The sequence below is a fragment of the Triturus cristatus genome, chromosome 7, assembly GCF_964204655.1.
Source record: "Triturus cristatus chromosome 7, aTriCri1.1, whole genome shotgun sequence".
Classification (NCBI taxonomy): Eukaryota; Metazoa; Chordata; class Amphibia; order Caudata; family Salamandridae; genus Triturus; species Triturus cristatus.
This window is the reverse complement of record NC_140590.1, coordinates 540,418,541-540,438,931: the sequence shown is the minus strand read 5'-3', so window position 1 is coordinate 540,438,931 and position 20,391 is coordinate 540,418,541. Positions and strand designations below refer to the sequence as shown.

General features: G+C 48.2%; 1 protein-coding gene across 1 annotated transcript in view; it reads right to left on the bottom strand.

The window, feature by feature from the left end:
• EVPL (envoplakin) overlaps window positions 1-20,391 on the bottom strand; it is a 255,635-nt gene that overhangs the window by 36,211 nt on the left and 199,033 nt on the right. The window contains exons 13-17 of the mRNA XM_085616949.1: window positions 16,872-17,029; window positions 16,340-16,437; window positions 13,462-13,661; window positions 12,990-13,168; window positions 8,144-8,282 (exon numbers count right to left, since the gene is read on the bottom strand). Coding sequence (XP_085473075.1) covers window positions 8,144-8,282; window positions 12,990-13,168; window positions 13,462-13,661; window positions 16,340-16,437; window positions 16,872-17,029 — 774 coding nt within the window. The remainder of the gene's footprint in view (window positions 1-8,143; window positions 8,283-12,989; window positions 13,169-13,461; window positions 13,662-16,339; window positions 16,438-16,871; window positions 17,030-20,391) is intronic.

The window sequence follows — 20,391 nt, the reverse complement described above, 5'->3', positions numbered from 1 at the left end:
CCAAGGTCCAGCGAGCACAAGTCACGGAGGAAGACAGAGTGGTTAAACCGCAGATGTAGGGAAAAGCCAGGTCTTCAAGGCCTTACGAAATGTCAAATGGCTCGAGATGGTTCTGATGGGGATCGGGAGCAAGTTCCAGAGTTTCACCTCTATACAGTGAAAGGAACGTCCCCCGGCCCTTGCTTTCCAGACTCGGGGAATGCAAGCCTGGGCCAGGTTAGCGGATCGCAGCGAGCGCTTGGGCACATAGGGCTCTATCAAATGGGAAAGCCCCAGTGGAGCCTGTCGAAGACAAGATCTTATGAGAGATACACAGCGCCTTAAACTGGATACGCCTGTCAACCGGCAGCCAATGGAGCTTGGGAAGGATGTGCGACACTGAGCAAGATCTAGGCAGTGCAACCAGAAGTCGAGCTGCCGCATTCTGAACCCTCTGCAGGCGCTTAATGCTAGCCTTATTAGCTCCCAGATGGAGAGAATTTCCGTAGTCCAGTCTTGATAAGACCGACGCCTGGACAATAGTCTGGCGTACCTTAGGAGGGAAAAACCCGAGCAAAGGTTTAAGGCTCTGCAGGAGCCCAAAACAGACCCCTGCAACGACTTTCGTTTGTTTCTCGAAAGTCAGGCCATTATCAAACCACACGCCGAGATTTTTTACAGTCTCCTTCGGGAGTGGGGCGGGTTTGAGAAAGTCCGGCCAGCATTGCTCGGACCATAGCTCCCGGTCCTTCCCAAACAACAGGATCTTCGATTTACTGGCATTTAGCTGTAAACAGTTTACTGCCATCCAATCGGAGATAGCCAACAGGTCTTCTCTAAACTTGTCCAAATTGGTGTTGCATTTCTTCGAGAAAGCTATCACCAATTGGGTGTCGACACCAAAGACAACCCCCTGCCCTTGGCCGCCTCCGCCAGAGGGCTGACATATAGGTTGAAGAGGAGTGGGCTAAGAATGGAGCCCTGCGGCACCCCCTGATGCAACACAAACTCCTGAGAGCAGAAAGGAGGTACTGCGACCTGAAAAGATCCCTCCTCAAGAAAAGACCGAACCCAAGCCAAAGCCAAATCCCTGATCTCAATATCTTGTAGACGCTCTAGCAGTATCTTGTGGGACACAGTGTCAAAAGCGGCACTTAGATCCAAGAGGACCAAGGCCGCAGAGTCCCCTACGTCCAAACTGCCCCTAATGGATTCTGATACGACCAATAGCGCAGACTCAGTCCTGTGCCTAGGCCGGAAGCCGTGTTGTGAAGGGTCAAGGATGGCAAACTGCTCGATGAATTTAGACAGTGTGGAGTTCACATGTGCTTCCACAACCTTGGCCAAGAAAGGCAGCTGAGAAATGGGCCGATAAATAGTAGGAACGGCCGGGTCCAAGGAGGGCTTCTTTAACAAAGGAATAACTTTTGCATGTTTCCACACCCGTGGTACAGAGGCAGAAGACAAAGATAAAATGGCTAATTCCAAGCTCACATCAGAGATCAGGGGGTAAAACTGGCGAAAGTGGGTGGGCGTCACAGGGTCAACTGGGGAGCCGGGTTTGATTTTTAAGCATAAGGCCTCAAATTCCAGGGGCGTTAAAAGAGGAAATGAAGCTAAGCTATTCCCTCCGGATATATCGCCCCCTCGTAACCCTCCCCCCACTCCAGACAGAGCTGCTCCCGGTAGGGCCAGATAAATCTGCTCCACCTTAGTGACAAAATTCTGGGCCATCTCATTGCACTGACGGTTGGAGGCAATAGGGGAAACCCTAGGGACACCTGCGCTCTTCATGCCATCCAGCAGGGAGAAGATGGTCTTAGCAGGGTTGGAACTGCCCATGATTTTGCTTGCCACAAACTCTGCTCGAGCTCTTCGAATACCCTTATGGTACAGCTTAATGGCCGCCCAGTACTCTAGCTTTGCGGCCGCATCGTATGAGTGTCTCCAGGCACGCTCCAGCTGTTTACAACCCTTCTTAGCTAGGGATAGGGCGTCATTGAACCAAGGGTTCGACGGCCCGCGTCCCTTTCCTCCCCATTTAGCCGGAATACAGCTATCCAGGCCAGCAGTCAGCCATTCATTGAAACACAAATTGGCCGCGTCCACATCGGAGGGTAGCTGAGGCCTGTGCCCTGCTAGCCAGTCACAGAAGGGCTCCTGGTCTAACATGTGCCAGGGGCGTTTAAGAACTTGGGTAGGACAAATTAAGTCAGCCTTGCCCTGCACTTGCAGGGAGAATGGAACCAAGAAATGGTCTGTCCAAATTTGCGGGATCGGTGGATACACTTTTATAGGCTTAAGATTGAAAAAAATAGGGTCCAGCAGATGGCCGGCCACGTGAGTGCCTTCAAGAACGTGTTGCATCAACTGGAAGGCCTCTAAGTCGGCCAGAAAGCTGGCAATCTCGGCTTTCTGACCGTCCTCAAGATGGAGATTAAGGACCCCTAGACTAGCAAAATTTGCCACCTTGCAAGCAAAGTGTCCTACTTTACTTAGTAGGTCTTCCCTAATACCGCTAGCGGGCCCGGGGGGGTCTATAGATGAGAAGGCCTGATATAGTAAAATTGTGGGTTATTCTGATTTTAAATGACGCACTTTCACAGCCCACTATATTCTCCTTGCACAGGCTATAGGTGTAAGCTTCCTTAACTACTACTGCAATACCACCTCCTCTCCCCCCCTCTCGGTTTATGGTCTCCAACATGTAGCCTGAAGGAAGGGCCAACCAATGCTCTGCCACGGAGTCTTGGTTAAGCCAGGTCTCTGTTAGAAAGAGGGCATCCGGGGACTCGTCAGCCAAAAGGTCAAACACCTCTGCATGATGCTTAGCCAGCGAGAGGCAATTCAGACTGAGGAACTTAAACTCCTTATGATCTAATGGCCGTGGGTCCCTCTCTGCCAAGGTCAATCTAAGCGAGCAAAAGTCACAATGGAAGGAGAGATCCTGAAAGGACAAAGGCAGGGACTGGCAATTAGAGGCCAGGCCAGGAGCTCCTCCCGCGAGTACCTGATACCATCCGCGGCGCAAGAAGCAGGGGTCATGGTGCCTGGCGGCAGACGGGCGCGGACAGGCTTGCCTTAGGCGCGCCGATGGCGTGCCCGCTGCGCGCGCCCGGTCGCAACTTTATCTGCATTTGTGCAATCCTGGGCTCTCTGGCCCAAACAACTGTCCCGCCAACCTCCACTCCTTCCAAGGTGGTGGAAACGCTCCAACCGCCCCAAGATAGCGACCGCCCCGTGCCTCACCCACCACCCACTGCAGCGTGGTTCCCCCTGCAGTTCCCGGAAAAGCAATGAGACCAAGTAAGTTGAAAGCTTGCCAAAGATCGCGACGCGCTTAAAACATACAAAATCAAGATTATTTAAAATAAGAGTACCAGCAAAACACTCTTGCGCACTCCCGGCTCAAGCCTCAGGAGCCTTGTGTCAGAGAGCAATGCCAACTGCTCTCTGACACGCACACATACAGAGATGTAGCATCAGTGCAAGCCTCCCCTACACAACACAGAGAACGAACAACAGCAATGCGAGCTTGATCTTACATTCATACACACGACACACACTCTCACCGCAACAGCATTGCAAACCTCCTCGCCCACAACACAGAAAACGGGTGGGAATAATACAAGCTTCTCCCACACACACACACACACACCAAACAGCAGCAGTAGCTTCTCTCTCTCACACACACCACACAACCAGCACGAGAGCAAGATTCCGCACACAAGCAGAGAGCACAGGCTGTTCCCGCGAGACCGTGACACGGCATGCACGGCTAACCTTTGAACTGCTTTCAGCGTGGATGAGAAGGTTTCTAAAGCCTGCTTAAAGGAAAGTTGTAATTTTATGAAGGTCGTGAAGTTCAGAATCCCATCACTCACTGAATATTTACTTCTCCCCTCGCACCTCAGAGCAGAATGATTTATGTTTTACTGCTGATTTAACAGAGCAAGAGGCATAGCTACCAAGGTTTCAGATTGCTATGTGTGACATCTTCATAATTTCAGTGTAATTATGAGTGACATTTCAACGATAATGAGTGACACTTTCTTGCAAGCAAAAACAAGCAATGAAAACGAGGGAAATATAAAAATATCAGAAATGGTGGTGTGTCTGTTAAGCTGCCGCGCGCTAGACCGCGGTTTGAGACTGGGAAGTGCGCACAATAATGGCCGTCTAGGGCATGCAGTCCATGAATAAAGCCGACAATGTGCATGATTTTTTTATTACAGGTAATATAATCTGTATTGATTGGAAAGGAGTCAAAGTCTGAAGCTCCTGTAAAAGTAAGAAGTTAGTCTGTGCCTGCCGGCCGTGCTCTGTTGCTCATCGTGTGCTCCCAACTGTCTGTGTGTTAACCACGATGGCCGTCTCCGATCAACTGCGTTCTCTAATTTTCATTTGACGAGTACAACTGGTGTGTTACTCCTGTGCCATCAACTACCATCTCGCCAGCCGCACCAGTGAACTCTGCAGACCTCTTGCCAAATGTGGGCTGCACTGCAGGGCAGTCCTGGCAATTCAGGTGCCCAGGGGGAGCTTAAGGCGTAAACTGGTTTCACCCTGGGCAGCTTCGTGAATGGAGCGGGCCAGAACAGGCGATAGGTTAGGTTTTGGGGGAGGGGATGCCGAGGGTTTAGGAAAAGTATGTAGGCAAGGGGGAGGTGAAGGGTCAGTCTCTCGACTCTTACACCTTTTGGCATAAGAGAAGTTGTTTTGTTAGCGCGAACTATTCACGGGCATGATGGTAGAGAGCAGGGGAGGTCGATAAGGGCGCGGCCCTGCATGATATGGAGCGGCGATCTCTTAATGCCCAGGGTGTTTGATCATTCGTGCGGCGCCTTCAGCTGTGATTACTAGGGCCGTGTGGAGACGGCTTATTCTGCTGGCCGCCGCCGAGCACTCACTCCGGGGTGACCTCGAGGGATGTGAGGCAAATTCACGGGGGCCTGTAATGTCAACCACACAGCCGGAAGGCGTGCATAATGACTCTGGCACTAGCGGTGTTAGGCAAGGCTGCATATTGGCCCCTTTTCTATTCTCGTTATATATTAATAATCTAGAACAGTCTCTAACCAACTTAAAAACAGACTGCCCAAGGGTAGGAACACGCAATATCCCGGTGCTGCTGTACGCAGATGATGCGGTTCTTTTGGCGCGCACCCCTAAAAGTCTGCAGATTTTAATTGACGGGTTCGTCAAATTTATGGATGCGTTAGATCTGTCTGTGAATTTAAAAAAATCTTACGTAATGGCAGCAGGTCATAAACCACGGACTAGCTTTGCTTACAGAATTGGGAATCACACACTAGAAAGGGTGCAATCCTTTTCGTATTTAGGTGTGCTCTTTGATGAGTCCCTGAAATTTGCCCCTCTGGTACAGGAAAGGTGTGGAAAATTGGTCGCATCAACTGGGGCCATAGCAGGCTATGGGAGGAGAGTTGGTCGATGGTCCCCGGAACAATCAATGAACCTTTATGGCTCTATGTGTTGCCCCAAAGCCATGTATGGCTCAGAAGTGTGGGGGTTCATAAACCTTGACCTTTTGCAAAGGGAAGAAAATAAAATTTTCCGTTCAATCTTGAAAGTCCCCAACTGCACCCCTGCCGCCATAGCTCATAGAGAATTAGGACGACCTTATCTAGAGGATTTGATTAAACTCAGACCAATCCTGGCCTGGCTGAAAATTTGGCTTAACCCTGAAGCTGCATTGAGTAGGCAGATCCTAACAGATTGCCTAGGGATGGATAAAAGCTTGAATATCCCATGGCTTATTTACGTGAAATCCAGTTTGGAAAGTATGGGTCGTAAGGAGCTGTACTCAAACCCTTCAGGGATTATCCCACAGGATAAGCAGACTCTTAAGAAAATTTTTGTGGACCAAAGATTTCTTGCAAGATCCACAGTGGAAGGGGCAAAACCCTCAGTGAGTATTTATAGTAGGCTTGAAACCACTGACGGGATGGAACCCTATCTTTGTGTCGTGTATAATGCCCAAGAAAGGTTTTTAATGTCACGTTTTAGGCTCAATTTTTTACCTTTTTTGTGAGCTGATCCAGTTGGTTTTAGTCAGTCAATTGAGCAGAAGGGTGCCTGCGGCTGCGACAATAAGTCTCCGCAGGACACCCTTCATTTTGTACTTCTATGTCCCTTGTATGCAATTCCAAGACGTAGATTTTTAAAGGAAATTTTTAAAAAGGCCAGGTTCACTCGAGCCAAAGAAGCACTGATCTTCCTACAAAGGGCCGGTGACCCGTTAACCTTGTGTTCTGTTATTAGTTTCCTGAAATTTGCACTAAGACTAAGGGTAACCAGAGGATAGCATTACCTGAGAACCCTGTAGGATTCCCCACCCGTCTACTGTGATTAAGTTTTTAGGGTGCCCGTATTGTGAATAATGAATTATTTTATGTATATAGACTCAGTCAATGTTCTTGCATAATGATTTAATACTATTTTTACTTGTATATATATGTAATCTTTTATGATGGTTTTTAACCACCGAATAAAGAATTATTGATTGATTGATTGACTCTGGCATTATGGTAGGTGTCGCGGGGGACAATGTGCGAGATGTTGATGTGCACAATTGAATTTAATGTAAATCATGTATTAACTCGCTGAGGGCGCTTACTAAGTTGGGCACACTTACTTCATTTTGCAGCGAGGGTGGCCAGTGAGAGCAGCTGCCATTCCGGACGGCTTGGGTCGCCTCTATGCCTGGTGGTCGGTCAGCGCTGCTGAGGCTCGGTCGACTCAGCTACTAGCTGCGATCCTGAGCCACGAGGAATTAACTATCTCTGTGCTGGCAGCCGCAGGGAGCAGCGTGTTTCAGCCGCTGCAATGTACTGCAGCACTGCCTGGGCCCGGCTGTTTCGGTCATGGATTTCATCATTACGGCAGCCACGTGAGGTCACACCCGGGATTTAATGGACACACCCGGCGCCCTGGTGTAATCGGCAGAGTGTGGGCTGTGTCAGTTAGTGACTGACAGCCTGCCATGTCACGCGGCGCAGTGAGGCCGCAAATTGTTACATTGTAGCACTGCAGCAGAGCTCTCTGACTCAGCCAGAGTTGAGGATTATTACATGATCCTTAACTGTTATGAGCCAGAGCTGCCTGCTGGCGGCAAGTCTGCTGGGAGCAGCACAGCAGAGCCAGCGCGCTAGCACCCAATTGAGTGGCATTAAAATGCGTGACAAAGCATTTCAGTGTGGTGATGCGGAACACCACACTGAAATGCGAGAGTGTCACACGTCATGCGTGATACTTGGCAGGACTGAAGAGGAAAGCCAGGGAGGGAGGGATAGTGAGAGAGAGTGCATGAATAATGGCTGGCCTGTCTGTGATGCCGTGAGAAATAGTTGCCTTGTCTATGGTGATCGGGTAAAGCACATAAGAAGGCCATATTATTCTCAGTGTCAACTAGATATACAGGACTGCGGGTAAATGGAAGGCTTTTTGGCAAATGTAGTGCATATAAACTACATTTCTAGACCTCAAGGCTACTGGTGAATGTTGTGGTTTTTGGTTAGTGAGTTTAGCCTTGTGTTCTCAGAAGAAACACTTACATGGGTTACCCAGTTTGAGGGTTGGAATCAGAGGGAGTTACATATTATTGCTCGCGGGGTGAGGGGTTAATGATTGGTGAAGTGACTATCTAGGTTGATTAAAGATTGATAGATTGCAGCCCATTGATTACCAGATTGCGCGAAGGAAGGGGTATGGACTGTGGGTTGAGACATGGCAGGTCACACAAGTACATATAGAAAAGTAAGCCGGAGCACAAGCAGCTTTGTGGAGGAGTCGATCAGGGACATGCAATGTGGAACAGCAGTTGAATAACGCTGAGGATGATAAGCATTCAATGGTCATAAATCAAAGTCTTTTTTTGGCACAGGGTCGATGCAGTATAGGAGGAGGAAGGTTGTTGGATCATAAGCACCTCCTAGAACAGAACGTAAAGTGATTCGGGGATTGGCCATGCATTATCAGAGCTGGCTTGGCAGCCTCTGAGAGGGCTCTGGACACAGCAGTCCTCAGCAGCGGTGACCATGATTTTGGAAGCCTATGGATGGCAAGAAGGTTGTTGGGTTCAGTAGCCCCTCTCTATGCAGTTTCATCCCACACATCCGAGACCCCTGTTCAACAGGTGACATACCTTAATCTCTGCAGTCCGCTCCTGAAGAGCATTGGGAGAAGAGGCGATAACCGCATCCTTGGCCAGGTCACTCTCGAAGGTGGTCAGTGCCTCGTCCATGATTTTGATCTTTTTCTCCAGATTCAAGGCAGCCTTTGCTCTAAAAAGCAGAGGAGAAAGATTCTAAAGAACTGGCTGTCAAGCTTACTTTGTTTTGAGGCACCATAATGGGAACTCAACAGAGTGACCCTCTTTCCATCAAATTCACTCTATTGTATGTATCTAAGGCAAATGTATGCATAGGACTTCCCCACACCACATGGGCTGGAGCAGAGCCTGAAAAGACAGACCCCGCCCCAGACACTCCTGCCTCCAGAGCAGACTTTCATGATGGTCAGAGTGCAGCCAATAGGCCCCTGGCTTATCAGCAGTTAGAGGCAAGAGTGAGGAACAGAACCCAAGGAGGCGGGGATTGGAAGAAGGGTGACTCCACTCCAACAGAATGGAGCATGTGGGGCACTGATATTTCTGTGATAAAATCAGTGGCAGACTTTAGCTTTGTGTGAAATACTATTGCCAAAAGGGGATGGCTGCAAACAGTGGGCAAAGACCTGTGTAATATTTCTATGCGTAGTAGTTTTTGTAAAGATTAAACACTTTTACATGAACTGAATTGTACTTAAGGGTCTGCCTTGATTATAAAACTCAAACAAGCCACAGCTTGCTGTCGCGCAATCTTAAATCTTTCTTAGCATCACACAAACATGCAACTACTTACATTTGCCTGGCATCATCCAGACGTTGTAAATATGAGGCCCTGCATATTTTAACCATTTGTGCTGTGCAGCACGGGTCAGTTTCATACAATTTCATAGAGTGCTGCAATGTGCAATTCTTGGTATGTCCCATCTCCTTTATTACATGTTTAATTGATATTCTTTTATTTCGGGTTTGCCCAGGGAATTGATTTAAATAATGCTGCCTTTAGTAGACTTGGCCAGACTAAGGAATGCTCTCCTGCTTGTAGCTGGAGTGCGCAGAAGTTTACAACAAGGTACCCTTAATATTGACTTGAAGTATCTATGCACATTTAATATGGCATCTGGGGTGCATCAAGGCAATATCTCGTTGCTGTATGAACTTGCAGATGAAATTTTTACATCAAGGAATTTTAAACACAATTCACTAAGTTGCCCTCTAAGTGTATATAAAAACCTCAGGAACGAGTTTACATTGTGTTGTACTCTCTGGGCATTTCTATAGAGAAGGGATTTCCAGCTGCATAATTCTCCGAATGGCGTGCCAAAGTAATTATACTCCTTGGTGTTCTCAACTTCTTTTTCATTGGTTGACCACTTAAATGTTGTTTTGCCTTTACAAAAGGAGACCACTTTTGTTATGTCTAAATTTAGCTGCAACTTTTTTTTCAGTAAAGAAACTGACAGCCCTAGAGAGAGTCTTTTTTTGTCCCGGGGAGATGGAAAGATCCTTAGACACTGCAGGATCCAGAAAGCAGTGAGAGGAGCCGCCCTCAAGCTGTTGGGTTTTGTCAGTTTCCGTAAAATGTCTCAAAATTTGTGCAAAACAGCGTGAACAATGCTGGTGCCGGTGAACAGACCTACCTCAATGCTCTGTGTCATTTAAACCATTTTGTTCACTGCCCAATCTGTGAAAACCCATTAATGCTGTTCTGTATGGACTTTCTGCCCAGCCTTAGCCTTAATGTTCCCGGTAGCACTGCAATGTAGTAATATTGATCTTCAGGATCGATTGTCCAAACCAGAGGAAGGGAGGATTGTGGCTGAAGAGCTGGATTGGGCGCATACTATATTGTAAAGATGGGGCGGTCCTCCTCAATCGCCCCGCTAACATACAGATGGGGCGGTCCTCCTCAATCGCCCCCACTAACATACAGCCCTTGAATCAAAGTTTGGGAAGTCATGTTTTTCTTTTCCTCTTAGAAAACGGATTCCCGCCCACCTGCAGCTGACATTAGGTTTAAAGAAAACGAGTCTGGCTGCTGTGGGTATCGCTTGTTTGCTCACTCACATGCTTTTTGATGAAGCGTTGGCCCACTTACCTGCTTGGGGAATCTGCCTGCTAAGCAAGGCTTTCCAATAAAAGAGAATACACCAGTTGGTAGAGCTCTTTGCAAGTGCCAGTGGGAAAGCAGACTTGTGTCAGAACAGGCAGTCTAAATTGTCTGAAAATTATGAAGAGATGTGTTGCAAGAGTATAACATTTCTGGAGAAAAACAAATGAGATCGTAGGGACAACCCATGAAATCTGCTTACTCGCTGGAGATAACATAAGCCAGTTTATATACTGATGCCAAATGAAAGCAAACAAACGACATCAAATGTTGCTGCCTGAATTTGTTTCAAAATACCCAAATGTTTGGACTGTAAGCAAGCTGATATCGGGAGTATCTTTGTCCCATTCAAACAAAGTTCTCCTCTGCCCCAGTTTGGTGCATCCTGATGTTAAAGTCTCTGTACCTGTCATCTGCATTCTCTTGTCAGCCTCTTTCTGTGCTGATACAAGATCATATAGATGTTCTGTTGATCAGTTCTCACTGCCTGACTGTTTCTGCCCCACCACTACACAACTGCTTGCGGCATTCAATTATAGGGCCCAGGCGATAGCTTTTATAGTCACTTTTGCTGTGCCTGAAAGTTGAGGCAGACATGAACTATATTTGGAAATTTCCAAATATTCAAAAATTATCGAGAAGAGGGGCATGGTCAGTGAGAGCCCAAAGTAACCGCAACCACTTGGAGCTCCTGAAATATGCACTGATCGCCGGCCTGTCATTATGCATGTGAGGTGCCTGGAGACGATCGCAGAGGGGCACAAGCTGTGAATGACTCCTTTCTTCTACTGTAGTTGGCATCTGGGGGTCTGTGAAAATGAAACAACAGGTCTCTCCCCCCTCTGCTCAGGCTCTGCACCAGGGCATATCTGGAGCCGCAATACAACCAGGATGTCACATGTATGCTGGTTGTGGCTGGAAATGATGTTGGAAGAAGCCAAATAACAGTCCTTGGCGGCGGACATCATCAGAGGTGGCTGACCCTTGCTTCAAGGTCAGACCGTGATTCCTCTCGCAGAACCCTCACTGGTGGGCCCTGACTGATGCTTCATGTCTTTCTGTGATACCTCGCGTGATGTGGGCTGTCCTGATCTCTCCAGCGTGTCCCCCTCTTCGGTTCTTGTATTAAACTGGGCCACCACGTCGGAGAAAAGACAGCAGCATATGGATTGTTGTCAAGCCGCGGCGAGGGTTGTGTAAGGAACGTCATGTGGAGCTCTACTAGATGCTCACAAGAGGGCTTCCCAGAGGAGCAGAGGGTGAAACTCAAAGGACAGCAAAATGAGTTCGCACTCAGTCGAACTGAATAGAGCTTTTTTGGAATCCTTGAATTTGGAGATCTGTATAAAAGTGTCGGGAACATTGTCGGGGGACCGTGGGCTTCTGGATGTCTGTTGAATACAGACTGAAGCTCTTTCCTTCTGCAAGAGGGGCGTGGGAGCCTGGTGTCTTTACCTCATCAATGCAGTGCGCTTCTCTTTTTTTTGGGGGGGGGGGGGCAAACAAGGTTACGGACACTTGTCGACTTTGAAATGGGCATGACTGTTCTAAGTTGAAATCGGCGTTTCTTACTTTTAATGAGCTGTGTGTTTCATTAATAAACTTAGTTAAATTAAGTGAAGTGCAGCAGATTTGGACTGCTCTCATAGTTAACCAACAAGAAAAACTAAATTATATACACAGTCACTTTTGAAAAGGAAGATCATGCTTTAGTGTTTTCCATCTGTGTGAGAGAGAAAAAGAAGAGCCAGATTCTTGCATCTTGAAGAGTGTTCGGGTCAAGGTGTGAATCATGGAATACAGTGGAGAGTACGCTGAGAGAGGGTCGGCTCCTCCACGGATCTCCACCGTAGGTCACCGAAAGCTAACACTGAAGTTTACTGGACCGTCAAATGCTCCTGAAGTCTGCACGATTATCAAGAAAAGAGATGGGCTGACTTGCTTATCCCTGGAATGGACTGGCGGCTGTTAATGGTACCCAAGAGGGATGGTAGAGCCACCGTGAGGATCATTCAATGAGCGCGTGAAGGACCAGGACACAATCCACAGCCCTAGGGACACACTACAACACAAACCAGGGAGTGCAGTGCACCTGTCACAAAGCCAGTGATGATTATACTTGATACATTTCCAGTTTAAGAGGTCTGTGAAAAGCCCTAACAGGCAAGAACACTCCGGAGACAGAATGGTCCCAGCCCAGGCCCTGCTCTGGGCCTTCGGATGGAGACAGGTCCATGCCATTAATTGTGCTCTGTTGAGAGCCAATAAACAGGCTGCACTACAGTGCACGAAAGCTGCACACTATTGTAGGATTGAGCATGTGCACAATCCATTTCCTTCTTTGGGCCACCGGTCTGGATGCTACCTCTGCTTGAGACGAAGTGCTATCTGGAGCATTGACGAAGCACTCTCCAAAGGACCAGAGGCTCATTCAGACAGTTACTCCTCAGCTGCCACCTCCAAACTGTGGTCAGGCACCCCCTGAAAAGCAACCACCCATCACATAACCCACATCTCTGCCGCGGCCCATCAGCTGCGATAGAGCCTGCAGCACACAGCGTTGCCTTCATCAGCCGCTCTTCTTGGTTGCAATGGATGCATTGATGTATTTACTATAAGTTTCTTTTTATGACTTAGGCTAACGCCCCTCTGCAGCTAATTCTGGGCTGTGTAGTATGCATCTCTTCCCACTCCTGAAGACCTCCCTCTCTCTAGCTGTGATGTGGGTTGCGGTGTGGTGTCCCCCCCCTCCATCTTCCCTCTTGCTGTACTCACTCCTCGTCGTAGAGGCCGCAGAGGGACTTGACCTCATCATACTTGTTCTTGGCACACGCCAGGCTTGAGGGGATCTGCGCAGCCTCGGCCCCGGATGGTTTCTTCGCCAGGTAGGATTCACACTCCTTCTGGGCCGTGTCCTTTTCGGTCCCGATGGCCTGCAGCCTCTTGCTGACCCCCTGAAGTGCAGAAAGAGTATTAAGAACCAATGTGAAGGCTAAGACCAGCTGAACCACCCTCACACCCAATCCTGAAAGGGACCCCGTCACCACTTCTGGTTTGGGCAGTGCTATTCCCTTCCCAGAGATTAATTTCAAGCATCTGCCTCAGGCGGTCCCAGGTCAGGTGTGAGTAGTTCATTCAGCTTCTGACACCTGACCTGGAATAACTTCAGATCTGTGCGCGCACTAGGGCTATTGGGTCGCGAAAGGTTAAACTGCCCCCACGGTCTCAGCAGGTCCCCAGCCCTCACCTCCTGGGCCTTCAGTCGCTTGGTGAGATCCTCGGACGGGGCGCTACGGCTCACGGGGGCCCGGACGTGGCTCAGGACCTCCTGCTCGGCCTGCCCCAGCTCCCCGTTGATGTCCTTCAGCTTGGCGAGCAGCTGGGCACCCTGGGTATCAGGCACCTCTCCATTGACCACCCGGCCAGCTGAGCCACTGCCCAACGGGGCTGCAAAGAAACCAAAATACAGATATTTTATGTCTCACTACCTGTCAACAGTCTCAAACCTTGTGCGACAGTCTCACTCATTGGGGACGAATTTCAACTCTGAAACAGTGAAAATGTCGGTGCACAGTGCCATTCACCGGATGCGAGTCCCGCACCGTGGAGCTGCCTCCAGCATTGTCACACACACTCCGGGCTTTAAGTGGGCCGGGTACTGCTGGCGCGGAGTACCGGCAGTTCTATAAAGCAGGTGCTGAGACGGGTCCCTATCGGGCGCTCCATTTTTGCCCTCAGGGTGGAAAAAAAATCTTACCTCTGCAGCAGTGCCACCCCTCACTGCCTTTGAGGTAACTTCAAAGAGACTCGTTATACTTCTTTCAGTCTCATCCTTTAAGAACTGAAGCATTTTCAATAGTCTCTACAACGAGGCCATAGTTGTTGCTTATCTTACACAACTAACAACCATTGGCAAAGCCAATAGCCCGGACTGTGTTTTAGGTGTAATTTTACTTGTTGCATTATATATCTGGATGCAATGACAGAAAAATACCAGTCGGCAGCACACTATGCTAAGTACAGAATTTTAGCTTAAGTGTTTTTAAGCCGCGCACTTTATAACATCGGCTACGCCCCTTTGAGAGACTCCCAGTTTGTTCATCCCACTTAAAGCCCTGCACACACTGGGTAAGTACTCAGCACAGTCTGACTCACAGGGTGGAAGTGTCACCCCTACGGCCTGAATGAACTCATTGGCTTTAATGTAGCCTCATCTCGGTTACAAATTGCTCTTGGTCTAGAACCCTAGAATCAAACTCTGATGGACTTTAGCTTTTTGGACAGAACCGATCCAAACAGCAGCCTGTCTGGGAGAATATCAGGGCAGAGCTCACATGTAAGTAAAAATCAACATACAGAGAATGGAAAGGTTGTTTTGCTGTACCTTTAAATTCTGACCTCGAGGCTACACTCATTCATACGGTCTACTCTAGGGCATTAAAGTTATATGTCAGGTTGCCCTACATATAACATTTTATTAAGTTAAAAAAGCATATAGACATTACAGCTACTGTAATGTCACAGAATCAGGACCTAGAAAGCAGGGCTTTATGTCAGAATGTATAGATATGAAAAACCCCGGCCCCAGATGAGTTATGCCAGAGGCTCCAAGACTTTGGCCTTAGACAGCAGAGCTATCCCGGAGGTTACGCTGATGTCAAAAGCTAAGGCCACAAAACAGCCATCCTTTTTGTTAAATATTCTAATCAGGCCTCAGACAGATCTGCTGAGCAAGTTAGATATTAGAGTTAGGTTCAAGGAAGCTGAGGTAACCATCAGGTCACAGATGTCACAGACCCAGTTACTTATAAAGATCTGTGAGGCTCAAAGTGGCATTGCTGAGGTTGCACAGATCTTACAGGCCAGGAAAGCACAGCTATCTGCAGGCCTGAGACAGCAGAGCTATCCTTGTGGTTACACACAGCTTGCAGGCCTCTGACAGCAGAGCTATCCCTGGGGTTACATACATGTTGCAGGCCTCAGACAGCAGAGCTATCCTTGGGGTTACATACGGCTTGCAGGCCCCAAACACTAGAGCTATTCTTGAGGTTACATACATCTTGCAGGCCTGAGACAGCAGAACTATCCTTGGGGTTACATACAGCTTGCAGGCCTCAGACAGACAGCATATTTATCCCTGGGGTTACACACATTTTACAGGATTCAGACAGCAGAGCTATCCTTGTGGTTACATACTTCTTGCAGGCCTCAGACAGAAGAGCTATCCTTTGGGTTACATACAGCTTGCAGGCCTCAGACAGGAGAGCTATCCTTGGTTTACATACATCTTGCAGGCCTCGGACAGCAGAGCTATTCTTGGTGTTACAAACAGCTTGCAGGCCTCAGACAGAAGAGCTATCCTTGGGGTTACATACAGCTTGCAGGCCTGAGACAGCAGAACTATCCTTGTGGTTACACACAGCTTGCAGGCCTCTGACAGCAGAGCTATCCTTGTGGTTACACACAGCTTGCAGGCCTCTGACAGCAGAGCTATGCTTCTGGTTACATACATCTTGCAGGCCTCAGACAGCAGAGCTATCCTTGTGGTTACATACATCTTGCAGGCCTCAGACAGAAGAGCTATCCTTGGGGTTACATACAGCTTGCAGGCCTGAGACAGCAGAACTATCCTTGTGGTTACACACAGCTTGCAGGCCTCTGACAGCAGAGCTATCCTTGTGGTTACACACAGCTTGCAGGCCTCTGACAGCAGAGCTATTCTTGGTGTTACAAACAGCTTGCAGGCCTCAGACAGCAGAGCTATCCTTTAGCTGATACTTTTTACCGGCTCTGGCCTCAAGCACTGCAGCACTTGCTTTCCTACTTGTCCTCATTTGTCGAGCTCAGGCTTCAAACAGGATGTTTATGACAGTGTTTCAGTGCTTAATTTGTCATAATGACCGAGCCCGCCACTGGTGATGCCAAATGTTGGGGTGCGAATGCCAAGGCTGCCAAGTCTTGATTCCACGTTATGCCTCCTTCTTTCACCACTGTCCACCTGTCTCCTTTTCTCAGGCACATTTTCATCCCTGCTTATTTCTTTGTCACCGTTTCCCTGTTTTTCTCCCTTTCGTTCCCGCAGCCACCGGCCCCGCAGCGTTTCCCATCGTGCACCCGTCACTTACCGAGCTGGTTGGGTCTGGTGGTCTCCCTGCTGGCGGACTTCAGGGCGCTCTGGACAGCGGCCTGCTTCCTCTTCACTTCGGCCAGCTCACCCTCTAGCCTGCAAGGCGTTGGGAGAGGGTCAGATATTGTGCACACACTCACGCTTGCCTGTTGGTATTTGTATGTGTGTGTCAGTGGTGTCCTTCCGCGCATACGTTTTACTGTGTATGTGGGGGAATGAGAGTGTCGGGTGTTTCTGAGTGGGGCATCAGTGCGCTAGTGTTTGCACATGCTTGTCTATTTGTGTGTCAGTACTAGCCTTGCAAAGCCACTAGCGTGGCACACGACTGACGCTGCCCCATCTCTCCTGGCATTTCAAGACACTGGGCGTTTTATTTAAAGTGGCTGCACTGGTTCTGTTTGATTAAGTCTCAGGCTGGGAACAGCCTAACAGTAAACCCCAGAAAGAAATAACTCTGACTGAAATGTCACCTCTTCTCCCCTTTCTCAATAATTCTTCCCCACCCCATGGCCCCTGCCGCACCCCCTCACCTCTTCAGCCTATCCATGGACTCGGCATCAGGCGGTGGGATGACGAAACATGCTCCCGGCACTACCTTCTTCTCTCCGTCCTTTGGGCTCTCCACCTGCCAGGCGTCCAGCTTGCGGTTGTCCTTCAAGGCGTACCTCTCGCCCTTGAAAAGCTGCATCTGCGAAGACAGACCAGGGGGGTAAGAGGGCCTTGCCCATGACTTGACCAGACTCCTTTCTGCCAATCGTTGCCAGCGGTCCTCGGTTCCATGTGATCGCGACCGCCCCCTCAGGCGCCAGCTGTCTGGTTCAACTGCCCACAGAAAATCTGTGAATTTTGTGTAGATATTTGACCTCTGAGAGGACTAGCACTGGGCTTCGTCTGTCAGCCATTTTGGAAAGTCTCCCATTTCTCTATATGGACTCCCGGCGATTCAACCGCCCCCCCCCCCCACCCCCCTATTTAAAATGGCCAGTTTCCACTGCCCCTTACCGCTAGGTAAATCCTGTCGGTAAGGGGCAGTGAAAACTCTAAAATGACCCCCACACTATGGGAGACAACTTCCTTATTGGCGGGTCACTTGTTTTTGTATTTTTGAAAAACAAAATCCAGCTTTTGGAATTTTGTTTTTAAAAACACAAAAACATGTTAAAAGTTTGACAGACAGTACTGTCATGTTGACTCCACCGTTGGTTAATACATGGACAGGAACTGCCATGACAGCGGGTCCTGACAGTGTTAATAGATTTCTGCTGGGCTGGCAGATATCTCTAAATTCAGAGTGTGTTCACTCCATCAGGGCATCAGAGCATTTTACTCCATTGCCCTGACAGAATAAATACTGTATAATCGGGCCCATTATCTTTTACTGCATTAATTTGATAATCATTCATATGCTCTATGCCACTGACCGGGTAGGTGTGAGGGGTGGTAGATTGGCTTTCTAGGTTCCTTAATATCTCTTAGGCACAGAGGCATCTTGTTGACCATGGCTGTCAGCGGTGTCTAATGACGGTGTGTACCTGGTGTCCTGTTGCTCCTTCACATAGATCTGTCAGTGGCACCTGAGCTGAGCATGCACCTGCAGCTGACTGTGGAATGTGCCTTGGGCATTATTGGCAATGGCCTGTTGGGGAACTGACAGCAACAATGAGTGCATGCCACCCTCCATGCTGCCTTCTACAGCTCTTTACCTTTGACTGCATTGCAAAAGGCAACAATTAACGTGCTTCTAAGGTCTGCTGTCAACTCACTGTAATATGATAATGCTCGGCCACGCGGTGTATGCAACCATCTCTTTCCAATGACTGACAATTGAGGGCAGAACAGAGAGCTCAATTGTGGTTTATCCACTATGGAAATGTACTGGAATCTGGTTGAGCAGGGTTCCCGACCTCACATTATAGTCAGGGGACTATTGTCAACAGGAGCACATGGATGTCTCAGAAGCTGAGGTTAGGGCCCTGAGATGAAGTGTGCTCTTTTACTGAAGATATTCATAATTCTCTAAATAAAGACTGTGTGATAGGTCAATGTCAGTGGAAAGTCAAAGCTTCTGCGTGCACTGCCGCACAGTGGTACACAAGCCCTTAGTGAGCTGAGTGAAGAAACTAAAACAGTTGACATTTAACACAAAAGGAGAACACGCTTCAATATTCCCAGGTGAGGGATTGGGTCGTTCCAGCTAAAGGGCTGCTGTTTTGCCTGGAAATGCCTTTATGATGTTGAAGTCAATTGAAATGCTTTGACTCCAAGACCTCAGGAACCATTGCCAAGTTCATTGTCCCTCGACCTGGCTGACAAGTCTGTCCGTCCATCGGGACAATATATGTTACGATATGAGAAGCTTTGTACCGGGGCACACTGAGATCTGCAAGAGACTTGAACTCCAGTACAGAAGAGAGAATGACCAACCTATTGATCTTTTGCATCTCGGGCTGAGCCTGAGAAGCTAGCAGCAGAAGTAGAACATTGGATGCAAATCTGTGGACCACTCAATCAAATGGCCACTACTCAGTAATCTGCTTTGTGGTCCTCTGCACAGACAGCATTGCCATTTTATGTCTTTCTTTGTTGCATAACAAAAACTCTGTGACAGTGACACGACGTATGTATATATGGTCTTCCAGTGGATGATGACTTTACTGGTCACAGCAGTTTATGAAGATGACCTAGTAGGTCGAGCTCAGTAGCAATGTTGTTACTGAATCCACCTACTAGGCCAGCTTCTTATCCTCGTAAATATTATCCATACAGTGCCTTCCTCCTCAGCTTTTCCCAGTCACATAACATCTGCACTTACTGAGAAGTGCAAGAGCTAGTTCTGTCCTCCATGAGGATGGAGTACATGTTTAGGCCCTGCCGGTCTTCATAAACACCTTTCTTTGTCTCGACTCTTCTCCATTTCACAGCCATTTTCTCCCCTCTTGCCATTGCCAATTTCTATCAGTCTCAATCTCCCTGCCCTCGATACATCATTCTTCTCTATTACTCAATTTTTCCTAGCTACGTTCTTTCGCTTCTTCTTCCCCTGCCCCTAGTCTGTCTTTCTGGTTCCATCTACACCACCTTTTTATATTTCTCCATATGTCTCTCTGTCCTTCTCTACCCTTGCCTCTGGCTCTCTTTTATCTATCGCCCCACTGTCTCATTTTATGGCTTGCACTGACTTTTCTGTCTCGCCCAATCTTATCTGCCTTCCTCTTCTTTGGTCTTTCCTCTTGCTCTGTCTCTATGCCCTCCTTTTCATGCTGGTGGTGAGTTCAGTTCAATAATGCTCTATTTGCATGGCATTATGATTACATTTATTAGAAAGATTGATAGAATTCTTAGTGCTTGAATTTAGTCTCTGATACTGTAAAAGTCTGAGTAGGCAAGTCCTCTTTCCACTGCCACCTCTGAGGTGTTCCAGTCACATGTGGACCTTGTGCTGACCTTCCCTCAGTAGCAGCATCCTGTTTCCTCATACTTTGAGGGGTGTTCCAGGAAAGTGATCTAATTCCCCACCAAGCCAGGGTCACAGTACTCACAAATCTGGTGCTGCTTTCTTTTGCCGAGCGTTATAGTAGCTGGTTCAATCTCCAGGCTGTGGTCTTGAACCATCATATGATTGGTTATTATTGGTCTGCACTTGGGTTTCTTCCCTCTGAGCTGGTATTCTGCTGAGGTTTAGCCTTCAAGCACCCTGCTCTGTTCCAATTTAACTTGTGTGTGCATCTGGGTGTCCCAGTATGTTGCAAAATCTTGTTTGGCTTTTGTTAACATCAGATTCATGCAGCGTGTTTGTGCATTTCTGTCTATTTCACTGTGAAGGTTAGCTCTGGGTGTCTAGCATATGGGGTTCTTCAGTGATCTGAGGATTAGTCATCTGTTCGGCCAGTTTTCAGGAAGCTAAACTTAAATAAAATATTTCTTTAAGATGCATCCAAATTTTGTTTGTATCGTGTTTCTCTCTATTCAGCAGTAATGATTATTGCGGTAGCAGTACCCAGCATGAATTGCCGGGGACGTTTTGTGGGCCTTTAGAGCCTTTTTACAGAG